Source organism: Schistocerca serialis, chromosome 1 (genome assembly GCF_023864345.2).
Source record: "Schistocerca serialis cubense isolate TAMUIC-IGC-003099 chromosome 1, iqSchSeri2.2, whole genome shotgun sequence".
Classification (NCBI taxonomy): Eukaryota; Metazoa; Arthropoda; class Insecta; order Orthoptera; family Acrididae; genus Schistocerca; species Schistocerca serialis.
Genome location: NC_064638.1, coordinates 558,094,004 through 558,120,950, shown reverse-complemented (window position 1 = coordinate 558,120,950; position 26,947 = coordinate 558,094,004). Strand labels below are relative to the sequence as shown.

The following is a 26,947-nucleotide window of genomic DNA, read 5'->3' as shown; positions in this document are numbered from 1 at the left end:
GGCTATCGCGTCGTAAAAGACACACAAAGTACATCGAAAATACCTCTGAAACTTTGACCGTCGTTTCTTCAGAAACGGTAGAGTATCTACCGATAAGCCGAAACACGCTTTCGCTTATTTTGACTCCTCTTCCATTGAGCGAAGTTCCTGGGAAATGGGTTGATGGTACTTGCCGTGTTCTTCTCGTGAGTGTAATATGAAAGTATACAACTAAAAGACACGTTACGTAATTCCAGAAGAGTTTTCCACTCTACAGCGGAAGTGTGCGCTATTTTTAAACATGCTGGTGGGTTAAAACTTGTGCGCTGCAGCGCTAATGTGTATTTGTTTGCAGGTAGAAGATGAGGTGGGCGAAGCCCGCAAAGGCGCTGCTGTCGGCGGCTGCCGTACTCTTTGCCTTGTCGTCGGCAGCTGCGAACCCGCAGACTGGCTCCAGTGCGAGCGCGGCGGACGACGGCGACCAAGAGGTTGCTGCAGCTGCGCATGCGCCTACGGCAGCGCCTCTGGTGGCGGAGGGCGCGGCGCACCAGGGCTACCGCATGCCCGGCCTCTTCGGCTTCAACGGCGGGCGGCCCTTCTTCGCGGAGCGCGACCCGCTCACCGGCTCCCTCGACTTCGGCACGCGCGCCGTCACCGCCACCGGCGCCGGTGCTGCCTCTCACGGGGACGGCGACTACTTCTACGAAGACGAGGAGGTAGACATGGCAAACATTACCTCATAACAGAAGACCAAAGTAGTTGTGATCTTCAGTCCGAACACTGGTTTCATGTAGCTCTCCAAGCTACTCTATCCCGTGCAAGCCACTTCATTTCTATGTAACTACTGCAACCTACACCCAGCTGAACTCTCAGACTGTACTCAGCCCTTGGTGTCCCTTTACAATTTGTAATACCTACACTTCCCTCCATTACGAAACTGACAATTCCTTGAAGCCTCAGGATGTGTCTTATCGACCGATCCCTTCAAGCTGTGGCACAAAATTGTTTCTTATTTTTTTTTTTTTCACTTCAATTCAGTAAGTCTTAATCAGTTATTCGATCCACCCACCGAGCGAGGTGGTGCACTGGTTAGCAAACTGGACTTGCATTCGGGAGGACGCCGGTTCATATTCGTATCCAGCAATCGAGATTTAGGTTTTCCGTGATTTGCCTAAATCACTCTAGGCAAATTCCGGGATGGCGACCAGTTTCCTTCCCCACTTTTCCGTAATCCGAGCTAGTGCTCTGTATCTAATCACTTCATTGGCGACAGGACATTAAACCCTAATCTTCCTTTCTTTCTTCGATTCATCTACCCAGTCTTCAGTATTCTTGCGTAGTTGTCATGAGAAATGAGCTCCGTACGCGAAATAGTACTGCCTGTCTTTTTAAGAATTACGATCCAATATTCCTTCGGACTTGTATGCTTGCATGTCCGATTTAACATTGCATTGTACTTGTTAATTAAGACAGGCATTACTATTTTGCATTTATTCGCCAATACCATGTTCTCCACTCTCAATAAATATGCGGGAATATACGCAACATAGGAGTGCAGGTTGTGACACATGGACGACAACGACATATTGAAGTTTGGGTCTGGTTGTAATTCGTGCACGGATAGCCGAAGCAGTTAAGGCAACCGTACAGGTAACGCAGAAAATCCGGGTTCGAGTCCCAATCCGGCACAAATTTTCACTATCGCCATTCTGACATAGGTTGAAGGCGCTTTATATCCGCAACTGCGAATACTTGTCCAGATCCGTACACTCGCTTTAAACTCGCCAACGAGTGCTGTGTCGCCATCTTCGAATTCGCCGTCACCATGTGCCCGCAGACACGACCCGTGAGTCTCCGCTGCAGCCCAACCGTCATCAGAGTCTGTTGCCGGGCGCTACTGCAGTTGACTTCCTCAGAAAGGAGAGCGAGTACACGAGTTCACAAGTATAACCGCCTTGACTCGCAGCATTCCCGCTACGTACACAACCGTTCTGAATGAGATTTCCGCCATTAAACTTTAAATTACTATTTATTTACTTCATATAATCATGATTTCGGCTTTTTAGCCATTCACAAGTGTAGACTGAAATGCAAAATGTTCGACCTGCCGAAATGACAAGCAAATTATATACCAATATTACGAATGATAAGTTAGCAGAGAATATTATTCTGCTTATGTATACATTTGTATGGGTAAAAATTTTTCGAAGAGTGCTGTAAATGTATTTTAAAACTTCATATCTATTCAGAAAATATCTAACAATTACGTTGACATATACTCAGTTTCGAGGCGTTACCGAGTCTGTATCGACTCAGGAGGACGTCGTTGTCAGGAGGAAGAAAACTGGCGTTCTACGGATCGGAGCGTGGGATGTCAGATCCCTTAATCGGGCAGGTACATTAGAAAATTTAAAAAGGGAAATGGATAGGTTAAAGTTAGATATAGTGGGAATTAGCGAAGTTCCGTGGCAGGAGGAAAAAGACATTTGGTCAGGTGAATACAGGGTTATAAATACAAAATCAAATAGGCGTAATGCAGGAGTAGGTTTAATAATGAATAAAAAAATAGGAGTTCGTGTAAGCTACTACAAACAACATAGTGAACGCATTATTGTGGCCAAGATAGACACGAAGCCCACGCCTACAACAGTAGTACAGGTTTATATGCCAACTAGCTCTGCAGATGAGGAAGAAATTGATGAAATGTATGATGAGGGGAAGAAGTAGAAGAAAAGGTTACAGGAGAATATGGGCTTGGGAAAGGAATGAAAGAGGAGAAAGACTAATTGAGTTCTGTAACAAGTTTCAGCTAGTAATAGCGAATACCCTGTTCAAGAATCACAAGAGGAGAAGGTATACTTGGAAAAGGCCGGGAGATACGGGAAGATTTCAATTAGATTACATCATGGTCAGACAGAGATTCCGAAATCAGATACTGGATTGTAAGGCATACCCAGGAGCAGATATAGACTCAGATCACAATATAGTTGTGATGAAGAGTAGGCTGAAGTTCAAGATATTAGTCAGGAAGAATCAATACGCAAAGAAGTGGGATACGGAAGTACTAAGGAATGACGAGATACGTTTGAAGTTCTCTAACGCTATAGATACAGCAATAAGGAATAGCGCAGTAGGCAGTAAAGTTGAAGAGGAATGGACATCTCTAAAAAGGGCCATCACAGAAGTTGGGAAGGAAAACATAGGTAGAAAGAAGGTAGCTGCGAAGAAACCATGGATAACAGAAGAAATACTTCAGTTGATTCATGAAAGGAGGAAGTACAAACACGTTCCGGGAAAATCAGGAATACAGAAATACAAGTCGCTGAGGAATGAAATAAATAGGAAGTGCAGGGAAGTTAAGACGAAATGGCTGCAGGAAAAATGTGAAGACATCGAAAAAGATATGATTGTCGGAAGGACAGACTCAGCACACAGGAAAGTCAAAACAACCTTTGGTGACATTAAAAGCAACGGTGGTAACATTAAGAGTGCAACGGGAATTTCACTGTTAAATGCAGAGGAGAGAGCAGATAGGTGGAAAGAATACGTTGAAAGCCTCCATGAGGGGGAAGATTTGTCCTATGTGATAGAAGAAGAAACAGGAGTCGATTTAGAAGAGATAGGCGATCCAGTATTAGAATCAGAATTTAAAAGAGCTTTGGAGGACTTACGGTCAAATAAGGCAGAAGGGATAGATAACATTTCATCAGAATTTCTAAAATCATTGGGGGAAGTGGCAACAAAACGACTATTCACGTTGGTGTGTAGAATATATGAGTCTGGCGATATACCATCTGACTTTCGGAAAAGCATCATCCACACAATTCCGAAGACGGCAATAGCTGACAAGTGCGAGAATTATCGCACAATCAGCTTAACAGCTCATGCATCGAAGCTGCTTACAAGAATAATATACAGAAGAATGGAAAAGAAAATTGAGAATGCGCTAGGTGACGATCAGTTTGGCTTTAGGAAAAGTAAAGGGACGAGAGAGGCAATTCTGACGTTACGGCTAATAATGAAAGCAAGGCTAAAGAAAAATCAAGACACTTTCATAGGATTTGTCGACCTGGAAAAAGCGTTCGACAATATAAAATGGTGCAAGCTGTTCGAGATTCTGAAAAAAGTAGGGGTAAGCTATAGGGAGAGACGGGTCATATACAATATGTACAACAACCAAGAGGGAATAATAAGAGTGGACGACCAAGAACGAAGTGCTCATATTAAGAAGGGTGTAAGACAAGGCTGCAGCCTTTCGCCCCTACTCTTCAATCTGTACATCGAGGAAGCAATGATGGAAATAAAAGAAAGGTTCAGGAGTGGAATTATACGATTCGCTGATGACATTGCTATCCTGAGTGAAAGTGAAGAAGAATTAAATGATCTGCTGAACGGAATGAACAGTCTAATGAGTACACAGTATGGTTTGAGAGTAAATCGGAGAAAGACGAAGGTAATGAGAAGTAGTAGAAATGAGAACAGCGAGAAACTTAACATCAGGATTGATGGTCACGAAGTCAATGAAGTTAAGGAATTCTGCTACCTAGGCAGTAAAATAACCAAGGACGGAGCAAGGAGGACATCAAAAGCAGACTCGCTATGGCAAAAAAGGCATTTCTGGCCAAGAGAAGTCTACTAATATCAAATACCGGCCTTAATTTGAGGAAGAAATTTCTGAGGCTGTACGTCTGGAGTACAGCATTGTATGGTAGTGAAACATGGACTGTGGGAAAACCGGAACAGAAGAAAATCGAAGCATTTGAGATGTGGTGCTGTAGACGAATGTTGAAAATTAGGTGGACTGATAAGGTAAGGAATGAGGAGGTTCTACACAGAATCGGAGAGGAAAGGAATATGTGGAAAACACCGATAAGGAGAAGGGACAGAATGATAGGACATCTGCTAAGACATGAGGGAATGACTTCCATGGTACTAGAGGGAGCTGTAGAGGGCATAAACTGTAGAGGAAGACAGAGATTGGAATACGTCAAGCAAATAATTGAGGACGTAGGTTGCAACTGCTATTCTGAGATGAAGAGGTTAGCACAGGAAAGGAATTAAGGAATTCGTGGCGGGCCGCATCAAACCAGTCAGTAGACCGATGACAAAAAAAAAAAAAAAAAAAAAGATAAAAGAAATTATTCAGGTAGTGAAGGGAGACGAAAATTTAGTAGTCATGGGTGATTGGAATTCGAGACTAGGAAAAGGGAGAGAAGGAAACATAGTAGGTGAATATGGATTGGGGCTAAGAAATGAAAGAGGAAGCCGCCTGGTAGAATTTTGCGCAGAGCATAACTTAATCATAGCTAACACTTGGTTCAAGAATCATCAAAGAAGGTTGTATACATGGAAGAACCCTGGAGATACTAAAAGGTGTCAGATAGATTATATAATGGTAAGACAGAGATTTAGGAACCAGGTTTTAAATTGTAAGACATTTCCAGGGGCAAATGTGGACTCTGACCACAATCTATTGGTTATGAACTGTAGATTAAAACTGAAGAAACTGCAAAAAGGTGGGAATTTGAGGAGATGGGACCTGGTAAACTGAAGGAACCAGAGGTTTTAGAGAGTTTCAGGAAGAGCATAAAGGAACAATTGACAAGAATGGGGGAAAGAAATACAGTAGAAGAAGAATGGATAGCTTTGAGGGATGAAGTAGTGAAGGCAGCAGAGAATCAAGTAGGTAAAAAGACGAGGGCTAGTAGAAATCCTTGGGTGACAGAAGAAATATTGAATTTAACTGATGAAAGGAGAAAATATAAAAATGCAGTAAATGAAGCAGGCAAAAAGGAGTACAAACGTCTCAAAAATGAGATTGACAGGAAGTGCAAAATGGCTAAGCAGGCATGGCTAGAGGACAAATGTAAGGATGTAGAGGCTTACCTCACTAGGGGTAAGATAGATACTGCCTATAGGAAAATTAAAGAGACCTTTGGAGAAAAGAGAACCACTTGTATGAATATCAAGGGCTCAGATGGAAACCCAGTTCTAAGCAAAGAAGGGAAAGCAGAAAGGTGGAAGGAGTATATAGAGGGACTATACAAGGGCGATGTTCTTGAGAACAATATTATGGAAATGGAAGAGGATGCAGATGAAGATGAAATGGGAGATATGATACTGCGTGAAGAATTTGATAGAGCACTGAAAGACCTAAGTCGAAACAAGGCCCCGGGATTAGACAACATTCCATTAGAACTACTGACAGCCTTGGGAGAGCCAGTCCTGACAAAACTCTACCATCTGGTGAGCAAAATGTATGAGACAGGCGAAATACCCTCAGACTTCAAGAAGAATTTAATAATTCCAATCCCAAAGAAAGCAGGCGTTGACAGATGTGAAAATTACCGAACTGTCAGTTTAATAAGTCACGGCTGCAAAATACTAAAGCGAATTCTGTACAGTGAATGGAAAAAGTGGTAGAAGCCGACCTCGGGGAAGATCAGTTTGAATTCCGTAGAAATATGGGAACACGTGAGGCAATACTGACCCTACGACTTATCTTAGAAGCTAGATTAAGAAAAGGCAAACCTACGTTTCTAGCATTTGTAGACTTGGAGAAAGCTTTTGACAATGTTGACTGGAATAATCTCTTTCAAATTCTGAAGGTGGCAGGGGTAAAATACAGGGAGCGAAAGGCTATTTACAATTTGTACAGAAACCAGATGGCAGTTATAAGAGTCGAGGGGTATGAAAGGGAAGCGATGGTTGGGAAAGGAGTGAGACAGGGTTGTAGCCTATCCCCGATGTTACTCAATCTGTATATTGAGCAAGCAGTAAAGGAAACAAAAGAAAAATTCGGAGTAGGTATTAAAATCCATGGAGAAGAAATAAAAACTTTAAGGTTCGCCGATGACATTGTAATTCTGTCAGAGACAGAAAAGGACTTGGAAGAGCAGTTGAACGGAATGGAAAGTGTCTTGAAAACAGGATATAAGATGAACATCAACAAAAGCAAAACAAATATAATGGAATGTAGTCGAATTAAGTCGGGTGCTGCTGAGGGAATTAGATTAGGAAATGAGACACTTAAAATAGTAAAGGAGTTTTGCTATTTGGGGAACAAAATAACTGATGATGGTCGAAGTAGAGAGGATATAAAATGTAGACTGGCAATGGCAAGGAAAGCGTTTCTGAAGAAGAGAAATTTGTTATCATCGAGTATAGATTTAAATGTCAGGAAGTCGTTTCTGAAAGTATTTGTGTGGAGTGTAGCCATGTATGGAAGTGAAACGTGGACGATAAATAGTTTGGAATGAAAAGAATAGAAGCCTTTGAAATGTGGTGCTACAGAAGAATGCTGAAGATTAGATGGATAGATCACGCAACTAATGAGGAAGTATTGAATAGGATTGGGGAGAAGAGGAGTTTGTGGCACAACTTGACAAGAAGAAGGGATCGGTTGGTAGGACATGTTCTGAGGCATCAAGGGATTTACCAATTTAGTATTGGAGGGCAGCGTGGACGGTAAAAATCGTAGAGGGAGACCAAGAGATGAATACACTAAGCAGATTCAGAAGGATGTGGGTTGCGATAGGTACTGGGAGATGAAGAAGCTTGCACAGGATAGAGTAGCATGGAGAGCTGGATCAAACCAGTCTCAGGACTGAAGACCACAACAACAACATCGACAGTACTAGAAAACGTGACACGAGGATGAAGTGTAACCTCTAAATGGTGTTACATTATTAAAATAAATTAGAGAAATTAATAATAACATACACAACTCGCTGTTAGCCCATAAACTCAAGTTACCACGAACAAATGAATACAGCAATAGCTGGATTTTTGTCGTAAGGATATAACACTGACGTTGCTCTGTGACCAGTTTCCGCTTGAAGCAGCGCACATGTTATCTCATGGTGGACATGGAATAAACACGAATAGAATCATTTTGTTTGCACTGGACAAAATCTGCATGTTTTTCATCAGAAGCGTGGACTATAGTTTGAAACTTGTTCTAGATATCATTCCTCCTCTAATGGAACACATTTGCAATTGTGTACTTTGCATTAATTAATTTTCGTCTTACACCCTCCACAGTCTCACAAATACAGATTCGTTAAAGCCCATCTGATTCCGACAATCGGTCACTTCACCTTGTCAGCACTACTTCACAACAGCAAGACCGTGTACCCATCTTCCGTACTAACAATAAGTCACGCCTAGCCTTACACTCCTGCATGCTTCAACAAGAGGGAACGAGTCGACGAGTATGAAGCGACCGAAGCGCCACAGTTCTAGACCCATCATACTTGCCGGAATATAGCGGGAACGAAGGAAGCGCGTTAGCAATGTTGTAACAGCGGCGCCTTGATCTGTGAAGTACGCAACCCGAACATTAAACTCGTACTAGCTTCGTTTCTTATCTGTTATAACCACATGTTAGAAGCTTCTGTACTCTTCTTGTCTTAACTGTTCATCGTCTACAATTCACTTCCTAACAAGGTGACACCATGCAAATACCTTCCGAAAAGAATTCCTTGCACAAAAAAATTAAATTCGATGTTAACAGTTATATTGCTGCCCAAATAGCTAAACTCATCGACTACTTCTAGTTTTTCATTTCCTGATCTAATTCCCGCAGCATCGCCTGATCTGATTCGACTGCATTTCACTACCATCCGTTTCCTTTAGTTTATATTCATGTTAGAACCTCTTTTCAGTACAATATTCATTTAATTCAAGTGCCGTTGCTTGTACATCGCCGTGCCTGACAGGATTTTAAAGTCGCCGGTAAAGCCTCACAGTTTTTATTTCTTCTCCCTGAAACTTAATTCCCTTTCCACAATTCTTCTTGGTATACTTACTTCTTGCACAGTGCACAGATTGAATAACTTTGCGAATTACTACAACCTTCTTTCGCTCCTTTCTCGAGTACTCCTCCCCTTTCAAGTACTCCTTTGACTCTATAACTGAAGTCTGATTTCTGCATTAGTCGTAGTAAACTTTTCACTGTCTCTGTTTTGTTCCCGCTACCTTCACAATTTCAAAGAGTTTGTTGCAGTCCACATTGTCAAAAGTTTTCTGTAATTCTACAAATGCAGTAAATGTAGATTTGCCTCACTACAAACTATCGTCCGTAATAGGGTAGGTTAAGTATTGTCTGACGTATTCCTACGTTTCACTGGAGCTCAAACTGACGTTCACTGAGATCGGCTTCTACCAGTTTTTCCATTCTTCTGCAATCAATTCGCGCCAGCATTTCGCAATCATGACTCATTACACTGATAGTTCTCTAATAGGCACATCTGTCAGCCCCTATCTTTTTTTAAATTGGAATTATTACATTCTTCCTGAAGTCAGAGGGTATTTCTCATACATCTTACAAATTTGGCTCTTCCAAGTATCTCAGTAATTCCGAGGGAGTGTCTTCTGTTCCAGGTGCGTTCTTTCAACTTCCGGCTTTCAGTGTTCTGTCAAATTCTTCTCACAACATCGTATCCCCACCACATATTCACCTACTTGCTCTTCACTTTCTATAATACTGTCTTCAAGTTTGTTTCCATTATACAGACTGATATACGCACGGTGTTAGGGGTATAGTAGCAGATATTGTGATCATCGATACCTTAATATTACCCACTTCAGTGTGTTAGTTGTTTTTACTCTGCATCGAGTAGTCTTCCTGCAAACACTTCACATTAATTTACTACCTGATGTTTTCTGCACGGTCGTAACTGCACCAGGAAGAGGACTACACGTGTCAGTATAGACTACCCGTTTTGAGTCCACGTGTCAACACTTCAGTACCTGACCTGCTATTCAGGGAAAATAAAATAATGGCTGGCTTGTGCCACTAGTACTTGGAGGTACTATCCAATCTAAAAACATACCACTCATAATAGCTACAATTATTAATCTGCATGTGAAGTAAGTATTGATGTAATTTTGTTCAGCACACTACCCTCAGTCGACAATAAAAATGCCACTAAAACTTTGTATATTCCTTCAACCTATCAACCTTCTGATTTTTGCTCTGTATGGCCTTGCATCTGAGCTCTTGACATTCATATATGTTGAAATTGTGTTAGCGATGGCAAACGACTTCGATGATCAATTGAACGAAATGGATAGTGTCTTGAAAAGAGATTATAAGATGAACGGAAATAAAAATAAAACAAGGTCGATAATGGAATGTGGTGGGATCAAATCAGGCGGAATTATATTGCGAAATGAGATGCCATAAATAGTAGATGCGTTTCACTGCTCGGACAGCAAAATAAACGGTAAGTGTCAAAACAGACAGCATCCAAAATACAGACTGGTAATGGTAAGAAAAGCATTCCTGGAAATAGAAATTTGTTAGCACTGCAACACCAAGAAAAATGCATTGCCTGACAAAAAAGTGGAACACCCAAAAGACACGGACAGGTGCCAAACCTTGCACACGCACTCGCCATCTGCGAGTATGTCAATGAGTAGAGTTGCAATTCTCTGTGATAACTAGAAGCCGGCCGGTGTGGCCGAGCGGTTCTAGGCGCTTCAGTCTGGGACCGCGTGACCGCTACGGTCGCAGGTTCGAATCCTGCCTCGGGCATGGGTGTGTGTGATGTCCTTAGGTTGGTTAGGTTTAAGTAGTTCTGAGTTCTATGGGATCGATGACCACAGATGTTAAGTCCCATAGTGCTCAGAGCCATTTGAACCATAACTAGAACGGCCACGACAGCGCATTACTGTTATTCGTGTTAAATGTTGTCTGGAGGAGGGGGGGGGGCGGCGCGGGGGCGTGTATAAGCGACGTTAACAACGTCAGATGTTGGGTGAACTCTGTGAAGGACAAAGAGGCGCTGTGTAGTCGTTTGAGATAGCATTGTCAGCACCTAACACAATTTGAAAGTGGCCTCGTTGTGGGTCTCCATTTGACCGGCTGGTCGAAACATAAAGTACCCAGATTTATGGGGCATTTGGATGTGGCAGTAGTCCGGTGTTGTAGTATATGAGAATATGACAGCAGGCATACTCATCATCAAAGTTCTGGTATACCACATCTGACCACTATAAGGGAAGATCGCCATTTTGTGCATCAAGCACACCATGGGTGTTGTATTCTCTTTAGGCGCTTTTATGTCATCTCTTTGTCTCTAAAACTAAACTATGGGAAACAGATTTTATGTCATTTCGTTGTCTCTAGAACTGTACTATGGGAAACAAGGAGAGGATGTTGGTTGGTGGTCGGTATCCTCGCTCTATAACACAACTGCATGCAATTAATAACTGGGTTCTTTATCTTAAACAAAGAACTACTTAACTTAAGTTTCCATGTGCTGTGCTACACGCTATCTTCTGTACAGTCCATGTAGCCTCAATGCTGTTGAAGTAGAAGTCCGCTACGTTCACTATAAGGTTGCTATGTACTGAATGTTTCTGTTGTAGAGACTAAGTCTGCTGCTTCGCCTCGGTGACGCGCTGGGACTCACGCGGTGTATACATCTACATCTACATCTATACTCCGCGAGCCACCTTACGGTGTGTGGCGGAGGGTACTTATTGTACCACTATCTGATCCCCCCTTCCCTGTTCCATTCACGAATTGTGCGTGGGAAGAACGACTGCTTGTAAGTCTCCGTATTTGCTCTAATTTCTCGGATCTTTTCGTTGTGATCATTACGCGAGATATATGTGGGCGGTAGTAATATGTTGCCTACCTCTTCCCGGAATGTGCTCTCTCGTAATTTCGATAATAAACCTCTCCGTATTGCGTAACGCCTTTCTTGAAGTGTCCGCCACTGGAGCTTGTTCAGCATCTCCGTAACGCTCTCGCGCTGACTAAATGTCCCCATGGCGAATCGCGCTGCTTTTCGCTGGATCATGTCTATCTCTTCTATTAATCCAACCTGGTAAGGGTCCCATACTGATGAGCAATACTCAAGAATCGGACGAACAAGCGTTTTGTAAGCTACTTCTTTCGTCGATGAGTCACATTTTCTTAGAATTCTTCCTATGAATCTCAACCTGGCGCCTGCTTTTCCCACTATTTGTTTTATGTGATCATTCCACTTCAGATCGCTCCGGATAGTAACTCCTAAGTATTTTACGGTCGTTACCGCTTCCAATGATTTACCACCTATGGCATAATCGTACTGGAATGGATTTCTGCCCCTATGTATGCGCATTATATTACATTTATCTACGTTTAGGGAAAGCTGCCAGCTGTCGCACCATGCATTAATCCTCTGCAGGTCCTCCTGGAGTACGTACGAGTCTTCTGATGTTGCTACTTTCTTGTAGACAACCGTGTCATCTGCAAATAGCCTCACGGAGCTACCGATGTTGTCAACTAAGTCATTTATGTATATTGTAAACAATAAAGGTCCTATCACGCTTCCCTGCGGTACTCCCGAAATTACCTCTACATCTGCAGATTTTGAACCGTTAAGAATGACATGTTGTGTTCTTTCTTCTAGGAAATCCTGAATCCAATCACAAACCTGGTCCGATATTCCGTAAGCTCGTATTTTTTTCACTAAACGTAAGTGCGGAACCGTATCAAATGCCTTCCTGAAGTCCAGGAATACGGCATCAATCTGCTCGCCAGTGTCTACGGCACTGTGAATTTCTTGGGCAAATAGGGCGAGCTGAGTTTCACATGATCTCTGTTTGCGGAATCCATGTTGGTTATGATGAAGGAGATTTGTATTATCTAAGAACGTCATAATACGAGAACACAAAACATGTTCCATTATTCTACAACAGATTGACGTAAGCGAAATAGGCCTATAATTATTCGCATCTGATTTATGACCCTTCTTGAAAATGGGAACGACCTGCGCTTTCTTCCAGTCGCTAGGTACTTTACGTTCTTCCAGCGATCTACGATAAATTGCTGATAGAAAGGGGGCAAGTTCTTTAGCATAATCACTGTAGAATCTTAAGGGTATCTCGTCTGGTCCGGATGCTTTTCCGCTACTAAGTGATAGCAGTTGTTTTTCAATTCCGATATCGTTTATTTCAATATTTTCCATTTTGGCGTCCGTGCGACGGCTGAAGTCAGGGACCGTGTTACGATTTTCCGCAGTGAAACAGTTTCGGAACACTGAATTCAGTATTTCTGCCTTTCTTCGGTCGTCCTCTGTTTCGGTGCCATCGTGGTCAACGAGTGACTGAATAGGGGATTTAGATCCGCTTACCGATTTTACATATGACCAAAACTTTTTAGGGTTCTTGTTTAGATTGTTTGCCAATGTTTTATGTTCGAATTCGTTGAATGCTTCTCTCATTGCTCTCTTTACGCTCTTTTTCGCTTCGTTCAGCTTTTCCTTATCAGCTATGATTCGACTACTCTTAAACCTATGATGAAGCTTTCTTTGTTTCCGTAGTACCTTTCGTACATGATTGTTATACCACGGTGGATCTTTCCCCTCGCTTTGGACCTTAGTCGGTACGAACTTATCTAAGGCGTACTGGACGATGTTTCTGAATTTTTTCCATTTTTGTTCCACATCCTCTTCCTCAGAAATGAACGTTTGATGGTGGTCACTCAGATATTCTGCGATTTGTGCCCTATCACTCTTGTTAAGCAAATATATTTTACTTCCTTTCTTGGCATTTCTTGTTACACTTGTAGTCATTGATGCAACCACTGACTTATGATCACTGATACCCTCTTCTACATTCACGAAGTCGAAAAGTTCCGGTCTATTTGTTGCTATGAGGTCTAAAACGTTAGCTTCACGAGTTGGTTCTCTAACTATCTGCTCGAAGTAATTCTCGGACAAGGCAGTCAGGATAATGTCACAAGAGTCTCTGTCCCTGGCTCCAGTTCTGATTGTGTGACTATCCCATTCTATACCTGGTAGATTGAAGTCTCCCCCTATTACAATAGTATGATCACGAAACTTCTTCACGACGTTCTGCAGGTTCTCTCTGAGGCGCTCAACTACTACGGTTGCTGATGCAGGTGGTCTATAGAAGCATCCGACTATCATATCTGACCCACCTTTGATACTTAACTTAACCCAGATTATTTCACATTCGCATTCGCTAATAACTTCACTGGATATTATTGAATTCTTTACTGCTATAAATACTCCTCCACCATTGGCGTTTATCCTATCCTTGCGGTATATATTCCATTCTGTGTCTAGGATTTCGTTACTGTTCACTTCCGGTTTTAACCAACTTTCCGTTCCTAATACTATATGCGCACTATTTCCTTCAATAAGAGATACTAATTCAGGAACCTTGCCCTGGATACTCCTGCAGTTTACCAATATTACGTTAACTTTTCCTGTTTTTGGTCTCTGAGGACGGACGTTCTTTATCAACGATGATAATGTCCTCTCTGGTAAGCCGTCAGGTATTTTATCGTTTCGCCCAAGGGGGGTCCCTCTAACCTAAAAAACCCCCGTGTGCACGCCACACGTACTCTGCTACCCTAGTAGCTGCTTCCGGTGTGTAGTGCACGCCTGACCTGTCTAGGGGGGCCCTACAGTTCTCCACCCAATAACGGAGGTCGATGAATTTGCAACCATTATAGTCGCAGAGTCGTCTGAGCCTCTGGTTTAGACCCTCCACACGGCTCCAAACCAGAGGACCGCGATCGACTCTGGGCACTATGCTGCAGATATTAAGCTCAGCTTGCACTCCGCGTGCGATGCTGGTTGTCTTCACCAAATCAGCCAGCCGCCGGAAGGAACCAAGGATGGCCTCAGAACCCAAGCGGCAGGCGTCATTCGTTCCGACATGTGCTACTATCTGCAGCCGGTCACACCCAGTGCGTTCAATAGCTGCCGGAAGGGCCTCCTCCACATTACGGACGAGACCCCCCGGCAAGCACACCGAGTGCACACTGGCATTCTTCCCCGACCTACCCGCTATTTTCCTGAGGGGCTCCATAACCCGCCTAACGTTGGAGCTCCCTATAACTAATAGGCCCGCCCTCTGTGACTGTCGGGACCTTGCCGGAGAATCGGCCACTCGCCCAACAGGCGAGGCATCCTGTGGTGGCTCGGAAACGATGTCATCACCACTAGGAAGCACCCCGTACCTGTTGGAAAGGGGTAAGGCAGCTGCCACGCGGCCAGATCCCACCTTCGCCTTTCGGCCAGGCACGCGCGAGCCCACCACTGTCCGCCATTCACCCTGGAGTGATGGCTGACCGGTAAGATGCTCACTGCCGGAAGACGCAGCGACATCAGGGGTTCCATGTGATTCCAAGGCCACCGAAGTAGGCATAGGTCTCACCACAGTTGCCCCAACGCCACTACGAGCCGACGCCTGCGCCTCGAGCTCGATGAGCCTAACAGACAAAGCCTCCACCTGCCCCCGAAGAGTGGCCAATTCTCCTTGCGTCCGCTCACAACAACCACAGTCCCTACGCATGACTATGTTTACCCTACTCTATACGGTGACAAATTCCCAAGATAATCTTCTGATGAGCTACTCTTATAATCAAGAAACACTCACTGAAATACGAGACGCGAAAACTACGCTAGGTTTTCCCAGAAAAACTATTTAAAAGCTAAGCGCAGCAAATAAGTACAAAAACGCTTTATACAAACAGTACTCGCTGCTGCTGGTGCTCTCGCTCTGGCTGTCACAAGACAACTGCTGATTCAAGTGACTAGTGGCTAACGGCCGCGAAACAAACAAAAGACGGTTTTAGGGCGCTTTCTGTTCTAAACGATCAAGAAAACACTAAGAAATCTAACACGAAAACTACGTAAAGTTTTATCAAGAACTGTTAGTTACTATGCAGAGCAGATAAACACAAATAGAATCCCTTCCTTAGTGGAAGGTCGTAAACAAAATGCAAAATAAACGCTTTATACAAACAGTACTCGCTGCTGCTGGTGCTCTCGCTCTGGCTGTCACAAGACATAGACTCGAACTCGAACTATTTCATGGCCTACATTAGACGCAGACAGCTGGGGTACACTCATTCCGTCCCAGGGGGTTCGGGGTGGCGACAGGAAGGGCATCCAGCCAGTCTCTGACGCTAACATCGCCAAATCCGTAGTAACGATGCCTACCCCGCATAGAAGTGGGACAAAAGCCCAAAGAACATGATGATGACATTCGAATCTATGTCTTCTCCCATAGATTTTGCTTAATTACAGAGTATCGCGGAAGCCATTCTTCAATGTCTTAACCTATGTCCCATCATCCTGAAAAAACAGAAAGAAAGAAGCAATATTGCGTAAAAATGGCTTCGCCACAGCCTAGGCAGCTGTATCCTGAAAGATTCTTACTCTCTGCAGAGGTGTACACTGTTTGGAAATTTCTTTCCGCCTTTAAAACCGTGAGGTTTAACATAGTAAGACAAGTGTAACATTTAGAAACTGTATACAAGTCCTATGGCAGTGAAATTCGCGGCACCAAAATTTCCCAGACTATATCCATCCAGTATTTGAGAACGACAGCACTTAGCCACTTCCAACAAAATTCACACAGCATTTCAAACTTTTTCGATAGGTTCCTTTTCTCGCTGACCCTCCACCCCCCCCCCCCCCCCCACAAAATGATGACACGAAAAATGTTTATTGCCTACTACATTTTCGTTGTTCGTGCAGTAAAACTTCAGCATCAGGCATGACGTATTAATTTTCTATTTCTTTACTACTAAATACACTACTGACCATTACAATTGCAACACCAAGAAGAAATGCAGATGATAAACGGGTATTCATTGGACAAATATATTATACTAGAACTGACATGTGATTACATTTTCACGCAATTTGGGTGCATAGATCCTGAGAAATCAGTACCCAGAACAATCACCTCTGGCCGTAATAACGGCCTTGATACGCCTGGGCATTGAGCCAAACAGAGCTTGGATGGCTTGTACAGGTACAGCTGCCCATGCAGCTTCAACACGATACCACAGTTCATCAAGAGTAGTGACTGGCGTATTGTGACGAGCCAGTTGCTCGGCCACCATTGACCAGACGTTTTCAGTCGGTGAGAGATCTGGACAATGTGATGGCCAGGGCATCAGTCGAACATTTTCTGTATCCAGAAAGGCCCGTACAGGACCTGTAACATGCGGTCGTGCATTATCCTGCTGAAATGTAGGGTCTCGCAGGGATCGAATGAAGGGTAGAGCCACGGGTCGTAACACATCTGAAATGTAACGTCCACTATTCAAAGTGCCGTCAGTGAGAACAAGAGGTGACGGAGACGTGTAACCAATGGCACCCCATTCCCATCACGCCGGGTGATACGCCAGTATGGCGATGACGAATACACGCTTCCAATGTGCGTTCACCGTGTAGTCGCCAAACACGGATGCGACCATCATGATGCTGCAAAAAAGAACCTGGATTCATCCAAAAAAATGACGTTTTGCCATTAGTGCACCCAGGTTCGTCGTTGAGTACACCATCGCAGGTGCTTCTGTCTGTGATGCAGCGTGAAGGGTAACCGCAGGCATGGTCTCCGAGATGATAGTCCATGCTGCTGCAAACGTCGTCGAACTGTTCGTGCAGATGGTTGTTGTATTGCAAACGTCCCCATCTGTTGACTCAGGGATCGAGACGTGGCTGCACGATCCGTTACGGCCATGCGGATAAGATGCCTGTCATCCCGACTGCTAGTGATATGAGGCCGTTGGGATCCAGCACGGCGTTCCGTATTACCCTCCTGAACCCACCGATTCCATATTCTGCTAACAGTCATTGGATCTCGACCAACGCGAGCAGCAATGTCGCGATGCGATAAACCGCAATCCCGATAGGCTACAATCCGACCTTTATTAAAGTCGGAAACGTGATGGTATGCATTTCTCCTCCTTGCACGAGGCATCACAACAACGTTTCACGGGGCAACGCCGGTCAACTGCTGTTTATATATGAGAAATCGGTTGGAAACTTTCGTCAAGTCAGCACGATGTAGGTGTCGCTACCGGCGCCAACCTTGTGTGAATGCTCTAAAAAGCTAATCATTTGCGTATCACAGTATCTGCTTCCTGTAGGTTAAATTTCGCGTCTGTTGCACGTCATCTTCGTGGTGTAGCAATTTTAATGGCCAGTAGTGTATTTGCAACTCACTTTGCAGACAGTGTCCACATACACCACTAAACTTATCTGCAAAATTATATCATTGTATGACACATAGTTCTTGAGACATGACGTCATGAACATTGAGATACGTGAGAAACTAGCCTTGTTTAAAATGGGAGGGCAAATAACACATGCTATACTGATCCAATGTTTGACAATGAGAGCACTTAGCAACTTCCAAGAAACTTTAAGCAATAATTTCATATAATTTCTGAACTTTTTCTCACTTACTCGCTTAACATCAATTATTTAACGCATGAGGATGTTTGAAAAGTAATCATACGTTTGAATCTGTAGTATGTAAGGGCATTCGAAAGGTTTCCGCTTGAGGGCATTGCTGCAGCGTATATGCAACGTAGCGCGACTCCCATGCGGGTATAAAAGTACCGACATGTAGACAACGGATTAGTGTGGCATTCGTGTCTTTCCGAAGCGCGTGCGGTACATGCGGCAACGTGATCTATGGCGCCGTTGTTATCAAATGCGTCCAAACAGGACCAACGTGGTGTTCTTCTTTTCTTGGTTGCCGAAAGACAAACACCGGTAGACATCCACCAGAGAATGAAGAATGTGTATGGGGCAGCACGTCCGTCGAAAACCACCGTTGTTGACTAGTGCGCCAAGCTGCTTAATGGTAACGCACGTCGATATATCGCAAATGTCGTAGTGCAGAAGTTATGCCATCTCAAGTGGGAAACACTCGAGCTCCCTCCCTGTAGTCCTGACCTCCCCTCACGCGATTATCACGCCTTCGGTCTCTTAAAACACGCGTTGAAGAGTCGGCGATTCCTGTCGGATGAGGATGTGCAGCAGGGAGTTACGGACTTCTTCAAGCAGCAGGTATCTTCCACCTGGGATAACTGCCTCCTTGCTTACGGTGATTTTGCCTGATTGGCATACCGATGGCCCCTTATACATTGCCGTTCGATCCCTTAAAGAATAATGGGTAGGGAGTTTACTGGTAACGAGATCTAACGGTCCAGCCTGGCCCAAAATGGATGGTTAGAGCGGAGACCGTATCTTGACCTGAAGATCATCTGACCTTCATCCTCTGGATGTTCATGTTTGTGATCACCTCAGGAGAGAATTTTATAGTCTTGTCGAGATTTACGAGGTGATTCGGGAGTGTTTGAAAAAAGTCGTAACTCACGGCAGAGACAAGCGAGGTATCGCAAAAAAGACGAAGGCGACACGTTGGACACCTCCATTAACAGGCGGAAGCGTGCAGTAATTCCTAATGTGTGACTTGCTAAAGTAGTACTGTATTTCCCGTTAACATTGGCCTCGAATAAAATTTTGGGTCAATTAGAAAAGTTTACATTTAAAATACATATATAGTAACAAGGACAACATTTCACACCGAAGTCACTTGCGGTTCGTAACTACACATTCCAGTTATCTCGTAAACGGTTCATTTTCCGATACATGTTTACTGCAGCGTTCTTACTTCTGTTGCCTTATACTGTCAGCCTCTTAACAGTCACTGAGCCCAAAGCACAAAAACAAAATTTTGAGAAAAACAGTTGTATGTGAAAAACAGTTTTATAAAGCAATCACCAGTGTCAGAGGTCTGAACTGATTTTTAACCAAGGCTTAATGTCCAATATTTTTTTATGAAACAATAATGTACCCATGTCATGTTATGAAATATTAATTAATATTTAAGATTATAACAGTTATTAGTGTTAATTCACAAAAATTACTTTTATAGGCTAGTGATAGTTATAAAGTTCGTAAATTAATGTGAAACTAGAATCAGAACATAAAGAATAGATACGAAATATAACACACACACACACACACACACACACACACACACACACACACACAGTTATTACCTATACGGCAATTCATGATCCTCGTTTACGATCATCTTCATGAAGAACATTCTGTGTTTTGAAGTTCTGATAAAACTGCCGATACACCTCTGATTTTGAAATATAAGTCCTACGTACATGACATACACTAAATTACAGCTCTATATAACAACAGAGTAGTGCAGAACAACGTAATTATGCTTTGTGCTATGGGTCCAAATGGAAATGAATATTTGAAAACACCGTGCGACAGCTTTTCGTGAATTTTCATACATACAGTGAGGAGCTACATATACAGATAAAGCTTGTTCGCCGTAAGATCAAGAGGATATCCGGAGCTTACATACGTGTTACAATCTCAAAATCGATGACTGTGTGTTTTAGGCTCTTTGGTTCTCAGCACCTCAATTGTAACACACCTTGTACACTTACGAAAGCTCGAGATGGCAACCAGAGAAGTCGCAACGCTGGAAAATTGCAGCGAGATGCAGAAAGACTTGCAGAGCATCGATATTTGTCGCAGGGATTGGCGGTTGACTTTCAACATAAAAGAATATTAACGCGTTGCGTATAAGTGGGCAGAAAGACCCATTACGGAATGACTCACGATTGCCAAGTAAGCGCTGAAAACTGTCACATCCACGGAATATATCAGAGTGTATTCACAAATTGATTTAAACTGTAACGAACACTCGAACTAATATTACGAATGGCAGATTTTCATTGACAGAAGACTTAGGCAGACATTTCTGTCCAGGAAGGAGGTAACATACGAAGCACTCATTCGAACGTAGTTTAAATGCTACTCTTCAGTTCACGATCCGTAATAGAAATGATTGATAATAGAAATGTAGAAGGACCAAGTTTAGCTCGTTTCGTTACAGGTGCGTTCTGTACCCGCGAAAGCGTTACAGAGATACTCGTCTAACGCCAGTAGCACATGTTAAAAGTGAACCGATTCGCTTAACGGTGTGATTTAATGTTAAAATTCGATGAGCGTAGTTTCCTGGAAAAGTGAACCCATATAGTGCCTCCTCCTACGTATATCTAGCGAAAATGGCACGAAGATAAAATTAGAGGACTTCTGGCTCAAGCGGAGTCTTACCAACATTCCTTCTTCCCGTGGGACATTTGCTCCTGACCAGGGAGGGGAGAAAGTGGCTTGCGGAGTATGGATGTAGATTTAAACTAAAAACTTCCTCGCAGATTAAAGCTGTGTCCCAGACCAGAACTCAAATCTGGGACTTTTGCGGTTCGTGAAACTTGCTTGGGTAGCTCAGTCGGTAGAGCACTTGCCCTCGGAAGGTGATGGTCGTAGGTTCTAGTCCTGGTCCGACACACAATTTCAATGTGAATATTCAATCTAGATGTAAATGTATACATGTTGTTGTTGTGGTCTTCAGTCCTGAGACTGGTTTGATGCAGCTCTCCATGCTACTCTATCCTGTGCAAGCTTCTTCATCTCCCAGTACCTACTGCAACCTACATCCTTCTGAATCTGCTTAGCGTATTCATCTCTTGGTCTCCCTCTACGATTTTTACCCTCCACGCTGCCCTCCAATACTAAACTGGTGATCCCTTGATGCCTCAGAACATGTCCTACCAACCGATCCCTTCTTATAGTCAAGTTGTGCCACAAACTTCTCTTCTCCCCAATCCTATTCAATACTTCCTCATTAGTTACGTGATCTACCCATCTGATCTTCAGCATTCTTCTGTAGCACCACATTTCGAAAGCTTCTATTCTCTTCTTGTCCAAACTAATTATCGTCCATGTTTCACTTCTATACATGGCTACACTCCATACAAATACTTTCAGAAACGACTTCCTGACACTTAAACCTATACTCGATGTTAACAAATTTCTCTTCTTCAGAAATGCTTTCCTTGCCATTGCCAGTCTACATTTTATATCCTCTCTACTTCGACCATCATCAGTTATTTTGCTCCCCAAATAGCAAAACTCCTTTACTATTTTAAGTGTCTCATTTTGTAATCTAATTCCCTCAGCAGCACCCGATTTAATTCGACTACATTCCATTATCTTTGTTTTGCTTTTGTTGCTGTTCATCTTATATCCTCTTTTCAAGACACTATCCATTCCGTTCAACTGCTCTTCCAAGTCCTTTGCTGTCTCTGACAGAATTACAATGTCAACGGCGAACCTCAAAGTTTTTATTTCTTCTCCATGGATTTTAATACCTACTACGAACTTTTCTTTTGTTTCCTTTACTGCTTGCTCAATATACAGATTGAGTAACATCGGGGATAGGCTACAACCCTGTCTCACTCCCTTCCCAACCATCACTTCTCTTTCATACCCCTCGACTCTTATAACTGTCATCTGGTTTCTGTACAAATTGTAAATAGCCTTTCGCTCCCTGTATTTTACCCCTGCCACCTTCAGAATTTGAAAGAGATTATTCCAGTCAACATTGTCAATAGCTTTCTCCAAGTCTAAAAATGCTAGAAACGTAGGTTTGCCTTTTCTTAATCTAGCTTCTAAGATAAGTCGTAGGGTCAGTATTGCCTTACGTGTTCCAATATTTCTACGGAATCCAAACTGATCTTCCCCGAGGTCGGCTTCTACTAGTTTTTCCATTCGTCTGTAATGAATTACATATCGTTATTATTTCTACAAAATGTTGACGTTTCTGATACATCAATGTATCTTTGCCATCTGCAGGCGGTGGACGACACCGAGGCCGACAGCTGGGACGGCGTGGACCGTCGAGACGGGCCTATCCGCGGCAGCAGCAGTGCCGCCCCGGCGCACAACGAGGTGGCGGGCGTGCGCATCGTGCACGGCTACAGCAACCACAAGTACACCGAGGAGGACCTCAAGTACCCGCTCATCTCCAGCTCGTACGCCAACACCAAGGTGCAGGGCGCGGGCGGCAGCCAGCGCGTCGTCCGGCCGCAGCCCACCAGCTCCACCCCCGTGCCCTCCTACTACACAGTGAGGCCGCACCCCGCCACCTCCTCGACGACGACCACCAGGCGGCCAGCTCCCACCACCACTACCACTACTCCCATCAGCACCACCACCACTACCACTACCACCACCACGACCACCACTACGACCAGAAAACCTCCGACGACTACGACAACGACCACCACCGAGCCACCGTTCGATGAAAATTACGACTACGAATTCTATGATACGGCACCGGAGGGGCCCAGTCCGTCTGGCCACGCGAGACCGGTCGAGAATGGGGTACCCTCGTACGATATCAGTCACGGCTACATCTACCCCATTGCCAATGGAGAAGTAAAGCCCGTCACAACTGCAGCAACTACCACCGCATTCACAACCACCACCACTACTGCCACCGAGCCCACGACGAAAGACACCCGCCGCGAAGACTCACCCTCTTCGACTACCAGTACCACAGCCGCAACCACCACACCGACTACCACCACCAGGAGACCGGCAGTGACATATGTTACTTCGGATAATAAGGAGCCTACATCAGCGCCATTCGTCGTCACTTCGATGCCACTCGATGCCCACACTCCTCTGAAACCTCAGGGACGACCTCCCTCTCTAACCAGCAATGTCATATTGACTCCCAACCAGCGTCCACAAGCGTCATCATCACGCCCTCCTCTCGTTCCGTCTGTCGAACTACAGACCGAATCCTCGTATCTGAATAATGCCGACAGGCTGAGTCCGTACGGTGCCTATGCCGAGGAACCTTTCCGACCGATATTTGGGCCGGGTGAAGGTGTCGAGCAGACGCGTCCTCCCGGTGGTACCCCTACCCCGAGGCCACGACCGCCGGCACCTGGAGTCCTGAGACCCGGCTATGCCCAGAATGCTACCGTGTTCTTCCCTTACGGTGCTAACAGGCCAGCTGCAACTCCCACTAACACTCACAGAGTGCCGGCAGATTCACTGACTGGTCATATCCGCCCCACTGCCAGCCCTGTAGCCGTACAGCCCAATCCGCTGGCGACACTGCTAGCTTCTTCTGGCGCTCTAGCTGTCCAGACACAGCCTGCCCCTCGCCCGAGTGCTCCTACTCCCCAGCCGGCACCACAAGATGGCAACAGGTGGACTGCAGCATCAGCCAAACCTACTACCACCAGTGGAGGTGTCGTCAAGTTTCCTGAAGACAAGCAACCTTCTCGCCCAGTTCCGGACACTTCTTCGACTCCAGCAGCTGGGAGCAAGGTCGACGGTAGTGGTAGCTTCATCAGCTCTGTGCAGAAAGTTCCACTGTCTGCACCACCCCCGGCTGGCATCCCGTCACGGCCACAGGTCCGTCCACCTTCTACAGAGCTGCAACCGCCAGCAGAAGCCTCTCGCCCACCGCCCTTCTCATGGGACACCCGTCCTAAGCAGCCTCCTCTGAGATACCCTCTCCCTCCTCCACCGCCTCCTCATCCCGCTTCACCCCAAAATAATCAGATCGCACGTCCCAAGGTGGACACTGTCCCATCGCCGACATACGTAGTCGGTTCACCGGCAGCAGGTGGTGGCTACAATCGCGGCAAGCCTCCAGCAGCCCAGCCTCACAATGGGCGACCTAGAGTACCGCCGCCGCCGCCTCCACCTCCATCGCCTCACTCGGCAGCGCCAGGAGCAGCTCTTCCCAACATCCTGCCACAGTTCCGGCCGACAGCGGGGCAGGGTGACGGTCGCTTCCCATACCGTCAGCAGCCACTGGTGCAGCGTTTGCAGCCACCACCCATGCAGCCGGCAGCACACTACCGCCGCCGCAGTGACCGCCCTGATGAAGAACCACTGCCACCCCCAGCGCCACTGGTGCATCGCCGCGCAGGACCCGACAACCGACGCATCACTACGCTGCAGATGATGCAGGGTGCAGGAGGTGGTTCCGGTCCTTCGTCGGCATTCCTGCCGCCCCCTGTAGCCGCCGCCGCCAGGAACGAATTTACCGTTTCCCCAGCTGCTTCCGAAAACAGGCCCGTGTTCGTTGTTTATCCAGTGAAACCTAATGAAGAGCGAATCGCCGACACAGGTGTTGTGATTGGGTCGCACGGTCCACAACGACCACTGCCTCCAGCTGACCTGGAGGCAGAGCGTGAGGCAGCTGCCGCCTCCGAGGAGTTGCCTCTACTGCAGCCAGTCAGGGATCGCACAGACACACCACTGCTTAAGCCGCACCGTGCTGAAACTGTTGCTCCAGTTACAGCAGATGACTTCCCCTACCGCATGGAAAGACCGCATCTCGAAGAAGACAGACCTCTCGCCGAAGCACTCGATGCTGAGATACATGACGATCATTTTGGTGGCGCAACGGGCCGCGACAGAGACGACCACGACACTGAAGACAATGTAGTCATTCCTTATCTGCAGGACTACCAGCCTTTTGCCACCAAGAAGCCTCCTCATTCGCCATCCACTGTGGGGAATACCGACAGGTGGGCGTCCGTCAGCAAGGATGTAAGTACTACAACGACAGCTACAGTCGCTACCTCGCAGAAAAAATATCCTTCGATGCAGGAGACGGTAGTGGAACCTGGTGCTGGTGGCTCCGAATTCACAGTGTCGGCAGTGATGCACACCCGGCCTCAACTCGGAGGACTCAATGGCAGCCACCGTTCCAATCATCGGGAGCGTCCAGAGGACCTCCCATCGTCATCTACTCCTCCGTCTCTCAATTTCCAGGCTCCATTCCAGGCGAGCGCCAACGTGGATGCTGCTCCCTCCAACCAGGGCTGGAGTGTGGTACCTGACACTCGCTTTCCACCAGCTGCCGAAGACAGGGAGGACTCTCCATTACCCACGCCAGCGAACTCCAAAGACGACATTTCTGAAGCCACCCCGTCCAAATTCGACTTTGAAAACTTCAAACCACAGTTGTTCGGAGGTTTCAAGCCCATCTATAACGTCCCCATCACCAACGGCACTGCCTCAGCTGGGCAACAACTACTAGCAACGGAGAGAGAAGAGAGACAGCTCTGAAAGCGGCTTCTTCTTTGGTGGTTCATGTGAGCCGTAAGCTTCATCTCTCCCGCATCATCAAAGGACTCTGCCGATTCCTCCGTCCTGCCTATGGACGACCAGTGAACGAATACTTCCCACGTAACGATGTTCTGCGGTCTGCAGATGGACAATCTCGCGGCATAGTAAAAGATGCCACGACAAACGAGACGAATGTCGAAACGTAAGAAGTATTGGTGGAAAGGTGCATACAGACGTTTACGAGCGTGCAAAAAGCGCCGCTGACGCTACTGGCCTGAACATTATTTTTGGTCTAATTACGTTTTACGAAAAGAAATCAGCAGAAAATATTGTCTTGATTTCGTTACGTTTGTAACGTCCTTCTCAATGGGTAACCTACATTAATTAGGTAATTTTCTACGTTGGCTACTTCTTTTGGTACGATATTGGGTGAAGCTGAGTGCCTTTACAAGCACCAGATCGACTTCTGTTCCTATTGCTAAGGGTCTTCTAGGTTCTGTCTCACTGTTGTAACAAACAATAAAAATGGTTCGTTTTCAAGTTGGCCACTGTATTCCCTTAAAGCAGTAGGCCTCATACTCGGTGTAAAATCCTTTCTCTTTCTGTATGGGAGATCCCTATTCCGTAGTCGTTGCTACGTAGTATACAGTTCCTTACAGTCTAGCGGGCGCCGTTGTTATAATCTGGAAACCAGAAACACAGCTGAGTATAGAAGGTTTAAAAATCTGCTGTTAACTCAGTTCCTTTAAATAAATCAACAGGAAACTATCAAACAAGAAGTGATCTTTCAGATCTTTTCTGCAATCATTGCACATAACCTTATTTTACACACGATTCCTGTGTTGTATTTTAAAAAGCCTAGCAACTACTGTCCCTTATATAGTTCCGTTAATATAGTTCCGTTAATATAGCTTTGGAAAAGTGCTCGGTTCTGAAACAGCGTTACAATACCAGAATCGTAGCGTTGTCTTTACTTACTATCAAGCAGTAGAGATCTAAATATACTACACAAACTGTATCTTGCGAACATGCTCAGTCAGGGGCAGGGAAACGCTCAAATGTCAACATTTGCTGTCAGTGTTTCTTCCTCAAAGATAGCTGCAATCGAGGGACAGGCGCTGGTGAACGTTATGGGAGAACCAGCGCCCCTTACATCGCCTTCATGTTCCTTATTACTCTCAGATTCAATAACTGCAGATGCATCAGAATCG

The 26,947-nt window shown here is 45.1% G+C and overlaps 1 protein-coding gene across 1 annotated transcript; it reads left to right on the top strand.

Annotated features, from left to right (window-relative positions):
- The first annotated feature begins 341 nt into the window (after positions 1 to 341).
- Positions 342 to 26,276, top strand: LOC126415323 (mucin-2-like). The gene is made up of 3 exons (XM_050083426.1): positions 342 to 695; positions 22,488 to 22,760; positions 22,818 to 26,276. Exons 1-3 carry the CDS (start codon positions 342 to 344, stop codon positions 25,734 to 25,736), a joined length of 3,546 nt encoding a protein of 1,181 aa, XP_049939383.1. The 3' UTR covers positions 25,737 to 26,276.
- The last annotated feature ends 671 nt before the right edge of the window (positions 26,277 to 26,947 follow it).

Coding starts and splice junctions, on each gene's coding strand:
- LOC126415323 (XM_050083426.1), top strand. CDS start 342: ATGAGGTGGGCGAAGCCCGCAAAGGCGCTGCTGTCGGCGGCTGCCGTA. Junction 696..22,487: donor ACTTCTACGAAGACGAGGAG/GTAGACATGGCA, acceptor TGCCATCTGCAG/GCGGTGGACGACACCGAGGC. Junction 22,761..22,817: donor CCGTGCCCTCCTACTACACA/GTGAGGCCGCAC, acceptor CCAGCTCCCACC/ACCACTACCACTACTCCCAT.